Raw genomic sequence first — 9,828 nt, forward strand, 5'->3', positions numbered from 1 at the left:
TTACCCATAATAAAAAAAAAAAAATTATGACTAGTACAGGAGTTTAGTTAACTTATTGAACAATTAAACCCCAAAGATCAGATATAGCCATTCCTTTTGTAGACTAATTTTTGCTTATAAGCGGCATCTAGCAATTTTATTTACCCACTTTTTCTACTATGGGAAAGATAGGCTGTATGAGTTAAACTGGATGAGATGACACAACCAATATATACTTTCCCCAACACAGATTTGCTGAAATCTATACATACACAGCATCACCTTATGGTACATTCACACTCTTATTCACAATTACTGTGTAAAAACAGACAAACTTAACATTGCTTCAGACTGGACAACCAAATCAGGGAACATCCCATAGTAAAAGAATTTTGAGACAGAAATGCTACCTACTGCATCAACATTCTTCCCATGCTTCAAAACAAAATGCTGATTTATAAAGATATCCCAGATAAATCCAAAAATGTAAAAAATGTTTTGGCAAAATGGGAAAAATACACTAAATATATATTATGTGCCTTTTCAATAAATATTTTTTACTGTTAAATAAATTCTAATATTGCTAGTGTACAAATAAGTAGCCCAAGCCATTGAAAACTAAAAGATGGGAGAAGCACACCTGAATTGTGTCTATTCGTCTGACCAAAATATCCTTCCTGCCACAGGTTAAAAACGCCCTTGCAATGGCCAGTCTCTCCACACCATCCCTCTTCTGTGTAGAAATGCTCACCTCGAGGCCTCCCAAATGCAATTCTGTCATTCCTAAAGAAACATTCAAAATCCATCTTGCTATAAAGAGAAGCAACCAAGTACTCTAAGTGGGTCTGACATACCATTTGTTAGCATTAATAATCTTTTTAAACTTAAACTGCAATTATACGCACTCAATAATCCTAAGCATGCCATTACAAAATGCACTTACGTTTTTGTACAAGATTTAAAAGACTGGCAGAAGCTTTTACTCCAGCCTTCTGCTCAGGAGCAGTATTTATTAGCATCACTAAAGCAGTGCCAGCCAGGAGCCTGGTATCTCGATTGGAAGTCTAAACCATAACACATTTCAAAAAGAAATATTAATTCCTAGGTCAACAACAAAAAAAAAAACACTTAAAAACACACAACAGTAAAAGACCTTTTATTGAGCCGTTGACTTTTGAGGAGTTAAAATGTAAAGCAGTAATGTTTTAGCTTATTTTTCTACTTAGGTCTGTTAACTGGAATTTTGCTTAATAGCCCCATCTTAAAACAAGTTCACAATTTAACAAGTCAGTATATAAAAAAAAAAAAAAAAAGTTAAAAAATAAATGTTGGTGGGGCTGTGATAGAAGATTTTATACTTATACTTAAGTATTGGTATGCTTTGGTACAGCATTCAGGACAAAACCAAGCTAAGTAGCTGTTTACCAAGAACAGAATCAGAGACTGTGGGAAAAGGCTATTGAAATAGTTATTAACATTAAAAAGTTTTTATAGTCAACAGATCTCGGTATCTGGAGCCATCCTAATCACAAAAGATGTAAGACACTGCATTTTAGATTTTATACACACACACACACAGTCACAATCATTTATACAACACAAATTTGCATAGAGTTACGAACAGCAGAACTCTGCAAACAGGCTAAAAACCAAAAGGAAAAATACCTTCCCTAAAAGGACTTCGACCAGGCATGTGACAATGCTGTGTATTGTGGTACTATTACTCTTCTCTATCCAGACTTGCCTGCTCACCTCCTCTGAAAGCAGTTGAAATACCTGCAGGCATATCTGTAAGAGATACTAAGAATGTTAGCTCAGTGGAAACTATGCAGAGTATCTAATAAAGAAGTAAATTTAGTAAACAAATTTCCTTTACAGTTTAAGGATTCTGTGATAAAAAGAACATATTCTGCCTTATTTCTGTTAGGAAAAAAACATATTCTAATATCACTTTGGTTAAAACAGAACCACTTTGTTTTTAGTCATGCACAAAAATTTACATCATCACATAAAAATCTACTTGAGCTCCATTTCACTATTATAATCTCATCATACACAATCTCAACTGTGCATTTCTTACTCAAATGGAATTTTGGGAAAGAACAGACAGGGAAGGTTATTTGCTCCTTCTTTCATTTTCTCATTCCTCTTAGTAGTCAGTACATCTGCAAACATGGCTTCACTATGAGCCACAATGTAACAACACAGAGTTCCCAACTACATAGTACCAAGCAGAAAACCAAAAAAAAAAGAATGTGTGCACAATCTTTACAAAATACAACTATCAAACTTAAAAAAAAAAGGATTTACCATATGTTCAAGAACTTTTGACAGGTCCTCTCTGCCTGGGCTATCAGTGACCAACGTTTGACTCACTAAAAATAAATTAAGACCAGGGGCTCAAGTCTGACTCACTCCTTTATGTACCCATAGTGCTTTTCAGTGGTTAACTCACATCACAAAGCGAGTCAACTTAAACCTGAGGAAGCAATTTTTACAGCACTGACAAATTCCCAGAAAGATGAAAAAGAAAGACTATGATGGAGTTCTAGTCTGAATGTACTTTACAATTTGACAAAGTGGTTTATTTTATTTCAGAATTATCTTAATAGGTCATAGTCAGCACTTGAAAAAAACTTATCATACAATTAACTGTAAGATCATAACGGTTTCTCAGAAATGGCAATATTTACTCTTGCAGCACTGAGGATCCCTGGAAGGCAGATGTCATCAATGTAAAGCACATGTAATACAATGTGTCCTGATGGTGCTTTTACGCACCGATAGGCAGATTCTTTTCATTAAAAATGGGATATAGTAATTTATAGTCATTTTTCAACATTTTGAGAGTGTGGAATTTTATTGCATTAACATTAAATAAAATAATTTGTTGCAAATGAACACTTTCAGATAAGCATGTGTAATATATTATCATGTGTTAGTATTCATTAAAAGGAGGATTGCTGGGGCATACTTATCCCATCACGTCTCCTAGAAAGTATCTGTATTTAATAGGCAATTTGTATAGTTTATTTTTATCGTCATTATTTAACACTTTAATTAGTGCAGGTGGCACTAACATTTATCTTCTACCTCACTTTAGCTGAAGTGCTGGTATAATAAATTTAACAGAGAATTTTACATTCACTCAGTAGTTATTGATGTATGGATGGGCATTTCTGAAAAATTCTGTATTTAGATGCTCATATATTGAAGATGAGGGGTAACCAAATAACTCCAGAAAAATAAACATGCTGCAATTTCTGGACCAGCAGTAAGGGTGTAAAATTGAATTCCCAAAATATAAAACTCACATCCATTTTGCTGAATTTAAGGGTGACACGCAGACTGAAGATTCAGTGTGCTTCCCAAGTGAAGACCCACTCATTGAAGAATTACTTTCCAAACTGAACAGATTTTTGCACTTTTGAACTATCACTTTTTAGCAGTAACCTAAAGAGACCATCTGCCGATTACTAGGTCTTCCTTTCAGTGTGGACCTTGATGATGGAAGAAATCAAAAGGGTGAAACCAATGGGGTGATAGTGAAGCCCTTGTACCTTCCAGAGTATTTAATAACAAGACAGTTATGCATTTCAGAATTCACTGGCCTACTACATAAAAGGTATTGTTGAACAACATGTACAGAAATAATTTTTCCACTGCTGCTTAGACAGTAGCTAGCAATTGTTAAAAAAGAAATGTGTACATTAAACTTTACCAAGAGAAGCTTTGACTATTGAAACCTGCATAGCGCAGATGGCAATTATTACCCCCAATCCAATTCAACAGACAGAAGGAAGAACAATATAAACCTTTAAATGTGTGGACACTGTCAAACAAACAAAAATCACTGTGTTTCATTTTCTTATCCTAAATGAGGCAAGTACCTTAACAGAGAAGCAGCACCACTCTTCATCCTGCGTGACCACCTGCTCCTCCTCCAGCACCCATAACAATGTGTTTGATATGCTAGATAGCAGTAGCGGAAGGTTTTCCCTGCATACCTCGCGACCAAAACAGCTCTCTTCCAGATACATGCATGCTTGTAAAATGCAAAAGAAAAAACAATTAAAACGTGCTATTAACATTAACAGAATTTAAAGATCACACATACTGTACAAAATTAAACATCACATACAGTACTATGGCACATACACTCTAAGGTGAGCATTCAATAGAAAGCAAGGTGCACACACAGTGTACTCATTCACCCAAGGCATTATGATAAATGTTACAGCGTACTCTTGGTTGAGGAACATCCATGGCATACAGAGATAAGTATTACAGGGGGTCCTCGGGTTACACGTTTCGACATACGTTTCAAGTTTACAATGCTCACTCCCATAAAAACTTAAAAAAATTGAGACATAAGAAGGAATAAAGGTAAGGATTTTTTTTTAACACTCATTTTTTCTGTTATTACAGTACAGTGTACCAGTACAGTATATTTATGTCAGGCTTAGATTTTGTGTTTTTATGTTCTAGATTATGATTTTGCAAATGTGTTAAGATAGGTAAGTGACTAGGCTAGAGTGTGTTTCGACTTACACCAAAATTCGGGTTACATAACTGTTGTAGGAATGAAACTGTATCGTAACCCGAGGACCCCCTGTATAGAGAAACAGCAATGTAACACTAGCAATTCCAATATTAATTAGATTTTTCACAGTATTTTACAGAACTGAATATAAAATTCTAATACTAACTTATAAAACTTCAAATGGCCTTGCACTACAAACTACATCAAAACTACATCAGTAACCTACTCTGTCACTATGCGCCTGTTTTCCAACTAAGTTCCATAATTTGTGGCCATCGCATTGCGCTGCAAACGAACCTGTTTTTTTATATTTTTTTTTGTTTGTTTGTAAACTACGGGTGACGGAGCATTCTGACTGTGGAATGACCTCCCTAAATTAAAAATCATCAGTGGACTTGATTCATTCTTTTAAAAAACTAAAAACTAATTTGTTCAGGAAGGCATTTAACTTAACCTGACATTCTGGCCCTTCTTTCAGTTCACCTGCCTGTCTGTCCAGATGCCCAGGAAGATGTGCTCGCACCAAAAATTATGTTATTTGTTCAGGGTTTTCTTGTGGTATCTTGTATTTCATTCTGGTTTATTGACTCCTGTTATAATTCAATGCTTTGTTTCTTGTGTTTATATTGTAGTGTTTTATGCAAGTATTATTTGTTTCCAATATCATATATGCCACCCTTTAGCAGTACAACCTGTAGCTACAGATAACCTCTAGTCATGCACCTTGTACTGAAAGCCATTGGTGGCATCTATTCATACATTCTCTGAATCTAGTTTAGGATCATAGGAAGCTGGAGCCTACCTCTGCAACACATGCAAGGCAGAAATCAACCCTGAATGAGACCCTGGCCTACAACAAAGCATATTTGCTCACATTGTTATATCTGGTCAATTTAGACTTAATTAATCCACCAAGTGGACCACTGCTTCTAAACATTTAACCCTAAACCTTCAGTTTCTTTCCATATATTATATGTATGTATTTGTGTCAAGTATAAATTAGAAAAAAAAAAATCTTTCTAAAGGTGCTTAAAAACTGAACACTTGTTCACAAATAATTTTTCCATACCTGTCTGGAGGTCTTTGATCAGCATAATCTGGGGGGAAAAAAAAAAAACAAATAGCCTTAGTTCTGTTAATCTTACAATGGCCAAAAATACAGTCATAGCTTTTAAAACAACCCAAGATACTGTTAAATGATATATGTACTTGTCTGTCTCACTTTGTTAGTTTGGAGAACTGTGCATAGTCTTCTTTTTATGTCCGCTGTCACAACTGGTCTGTCCTCTGAAATTTTCATAAGTAACTGGGTTTTTGGGAAACAGTATAAAACATACAGAAGTTAATTAATTTGGTTCTGTGTTACAAGTTATGCATATATACAATGTAACATTTCCAAGTCTCCAAGTCTTTCATACACACACAAAGGATGAGCCAAAATGTTATTACAACAGAAGAGAGGGTATACAGAATCGATTTTTTTCCACTGTGTTTGAAAAACGATAGCTTCAAGGTGGTGGCTCTCATTAGCGATACACTCTTCGAAACAATGTCTGAATGCCCGCATGAGCCGTTCGGCATCCATGATAACGTGAAGGTTTTAAGGTCGGTGTGTGTATACCTTCGACTTGAGAGCCCCACATGAAGAAATCGCATGGAGCGAGATCAGGCGAACGTGAAGGCCACCCAGAATCGCTGTGCAGGGAGATCAGCTTCCCCGGAAACATCTCCGCGCCATGTGAGCTTTTGCTCCATCCGGTTGGAACCAGGCATCCACCACATCCATTACTTCCAGTCGGGGCCGCTAAAAGTTGTCTAGCATTTCAATGCCACGTTCTGAAGTGACGGTGACTGTTGCATCCCCCTCCTCAAAAATTAGGGTCTAGAATGCCAAATTCTGCAACTGCACACCGAACTGTAACATGCACACTGTGTCAGGATCTCGGATGAGGTTCACGAGGGTTGGTTTCAGCTCAATGGCGAGAGTTTTGCATATTTACGCAACCATTCAAACGGAAAATCAGTATGCCTTATCGCTGCGCATGACGATGGCATCTTGATGAACGGTTTGCAGAATGTTCACTCAACTCTCTCAGCGAGTTCCTGCACTACCATCATTTTGTATAAATGAAAATTGATGTCCTCAGGCAAAATCCTCCTCAAATGCCTGAGGCAGAAGCAGGTTTGCTTGCTGAACGTCTAGGAGACTGCAAAATTGATGTCCTTACAGCTTGGATGTTTTCAGGCGTTCGTACAGTTCGAGGACGGTATGGAGATTTTCTGTTCAATGTTGTATCCATCTGTCTGAATGTAGCCACCCACTGAAGAATCGTTTACCGATTTGGGACGTCACCATTGGGAGGAATGATGAAGTGCGTTCGGAAGGCGCGTTGCGTATTGATGATGGATTCCTGGTTTAGAAGAACGCTTTGACAGAGAAAGCACGGTACACACCGGACCAAGGTATGTTGCCGACTGAAAACTACAATGGATCGCCTATCAAAGGACCCCCATTCCCCCCAAATCTACTCAGCTGCCTCTACCTCGCACAGTGACCTTGACAAATGTGGTACTTCATTTTGGCTTACCCTGTATAATCACACACGCTTTAATTTTAGAAGACAGGAAAGAAACGTTGTATACACACACCTGATTCAGTCTCTGAAAAGCAGCTGAATAACCGACTGTTTCTAACTGCATCGAGACAATAACATGTGCCATTGACAGCATCTGACCGTCATCTAAGGTGTGCCATTCCTCAGTGGAGACAGACTTTACAAGACGCAAAGCTTCATCAAGAATCCTTTCCTTACAACGTTTCACAGAGGCCCTGAAATAGAAATAGTGCAGAATTACAAGTGACCACAAAATACTGTTATGTCACAATTACATTTGAACCTACACTTAGACGATAGCCTACTCTAGAAGACGATACACAGTCTTTAAAAACACTCCGCCATCTACTGGTACTTTAAAATACAGCAGTTCCCACCGTTTAAGACAGTTATTGATACAGTACTGCACTTTCAGTGCTATATTAAGATTAAATTTAATGGGAAACATGAACTAAATGTAATAGTGTAACAACTTTGAAAATGCTTTACAAATACTGTACAACTGTTACACAATACAAAATGCAGTAAAAGGAAATACAAAGTAAACAGACTAAGTATTTCTTGAAAACTAAATAAATAGTCAAATTCAAAACAATGGCACTCCATGCCCAAACATTGAGATTAATAGGTTTTTGGACTTAACTTTACAAACATCTCAAATATCTACAGGATGTAAAAACTACACAGGAGCTATATGCATTGGTATTTCGTCCAGAGATTGTCCCTATTTTGAGCCTAATACCCGTCTTTGGTCCCTTTGTTGAAATAACCAGGAACTAATAATAATGAATATTAAGAAGGAAAGACCCTCCCCTTTACCCCGTGTTAGGATATAACCGGTTGGAGAATGACGAACACTACAAATGAACACAACTCTGCTAATTTCACTACAGACACTGTCACCAATGCAGATGCTTCACCCTTTCACTTACTCAGTCCACTTTATGATTAAACAAACATGATTATATCCATCTATTTTCCAATCCCAATTTATTCCGAGGAGGGTTCTGGTGGAACTGGCACTTTATTCCAGCAAGGAGCTAGGCAGGAACAATCTATAGACTGGGCGCCGGTCCATTAAAGGCTGAACACACGCACACTTGAACCAATATCACCTAACCTGCAGGTCTTTGGACTGTTAGACGAAAACCATGCACATAAGGGGAGAGAACATGCAAGCCAACGCTTGGAGGACCGTGGGCGTGAACCCCGGAATCCTTTTTGCGAGACATCAGCGCTAGCACTTTGTCGCCCGTAGTTACGTACAACAAAATTGAAAATAAAAATTATGCAACTTTCTTTTTAAACAGTTATCAAACTACATGCCTGTGTGTGTGGTACACGAACTGTGTCTACAGTTACACAGGTGTTATTGTATATAGCGCCTTTTACATGCCACACAATTACAGAGCACCTTACAATATTTTAGTCATAAGCGCCCTTCCCGTGCTCAAATACAGCACACATATATAAGGGCAATACAAATTAATTAACATAAGTGGTAACTCGGAAGAACAACGCAAGAAATGCCTCCCCGTCTGATATCTGGCACACATCGTACTGTAAATCACGCTGGAAGGCAGGAGCCTCTCCGGGCAGCACGGCGGAGTGAATACCTGATCGGGAGAAGCTCACGCGAAGCTGCGATACTTTTAAAATGTTGTCTGGTATGGTGAAGAACTCGAAACCCCGCGGTGTTGCAAACACACTAGATATGCTGTCAGCACCACCGAAATGTGGCAAAGTTCAGACTGCAGAAACATAAGCGTCTTGTGTGTTTCTTGCTGAAGCACTCGCACTAAAAAGGTTCTTTTCGTAGTCTGCATAAGCCAACTCCGAGTCACCTGGAGCCGATACTCATATCATCATCACCGAAAAAAGTGCGGTTTAAAATATCAAATCATTATTTAAACGGCAAATCGCCACGTGCATAAGCTGTCAGGTTCATTTATAGCCGTTTACCTTGCAAAGTCTTTTAGCTTCTCTATAAAGCGAACAAGTTTGGACTTGAGTGGTTCGTCCACATCTAGTTTCTCATAAACGCCGTCTACAGTCGGCCACTCTGGAGGAACTCCCAACAACATGGCTCACTTGAGACTGTAACTTTACAAATCAAAACACATTCTAGCCTAATATTTAAGTGTCATTGCAGCTGTTCGAAACATTAACGATTCACTCTGGGGAAAACAAGTAGACACGCGTGAGGAGGGAAGCCTCTTAATGAAATCCAGAGTGGAAAATGAAGCGAAAAGGCGCAACCAGTTTATTCACAGCGCCATCTAGTGAAGCGGCTGGCTTGGATGACTTGCGTGCTCTGCTTTGGAGGTGCGCTCCAGTTTACGCTGCTGCTTTGGGAATGATTTATCACAATCCGTGGTCTTTTTGAAAATTCTGTCGCATCATATTAATTTCTGGCTCATAGAAATATACAAAGAAGGGTATGTTTTGACCCTTGCTCGTTAATTTCTGTACACCCTAGGCAAAAACAGACTCGCAAGAAAGCTGACGCGCTGTTCTTTAAGTTTATTTTAATGTAGTCAACGTCTGTCGATTTCTTATTTTTATTAGTATATAATAAAACACGTAGATCAAGGCTAAGAAATAACTAAGTTTTTAAACCTCTGCTTCACGTTCCACACTGCTGCTGTCTGTACGCTCCCTCCGTGTGTGCTACGTTTTATCTCCACGCAT

At 38.1% G+C, this 9,828-nt stretch overlaps 1 protein-coding gene across 4 annotated transcripts in view; it reads right to left on the reverse strand.

Annotated features, from left to right (window-relative positions):
- si:ch211-225b11.4 (thyroid adenoma-associated protein homolog) overlaps positions 1-9,381 on the reverse strand; it is a 53,179-nt gene extending 43,798 nt beyond the window's left edge. Inside the window, exons 1-8 of one of the 4 annotated variants that reach the window (XR_005635869.1) lie at positions 9,100-9,380; positions 7,172-7,352; positions 5,745-5,828; positions 5,592-5,619; positions 3,870-4,024; positions 1,645-1,767; positions 923-1,043; positions 620-762 (exon numbers count right to left, since the gene is read on the reverse strand). Coding sequence is in view for 3 of the 4 variants with exons in the window: in XM_039771855.1 (XP_039627789.1) it covers positions 620-762; positions 923-1,043; positions 1,645-1,767; positions 3,870-4,024; positions 5,592-5,619; positions 5,745-5,828; positions 7,172-7,352; positions 9,100-9,221 (957 nt within the window). In the remaining variant the exon portion in view is untranslated. Of the gene's footprint in view, positions 1-619; positions 763-922; positions 1,044-1,644; positions 1,768-3,293; positions 4,025-5,591; positions 5,620-5,744; positions 5,829-7,171; positions 7,353-9,099 lie in introns of those variants that run through there. The other 3 variants (XM_039771855.1, XM_039771857.1, XM_039771856.1) reach the window with 3 other exon arrangements.
- Positions 9,382-9,828: the final 447 nt, after the last annotated feature.

The sequence above is a fragment of the Polypterus senegalus genome, chromosome 12, assembly GCF_016835505.1.
Source record: "Polypterus senegalus isolate Bchr_013 chromosome 12, ASM1683550v1, whole genome shotgun sequence".
Taxonomy (NCBI): Eukaryota; Metazoa; Chordata; class Cladistia; order Polypteriformes; family Polypteridae; genus Polypterus; species Polypterus senegalus.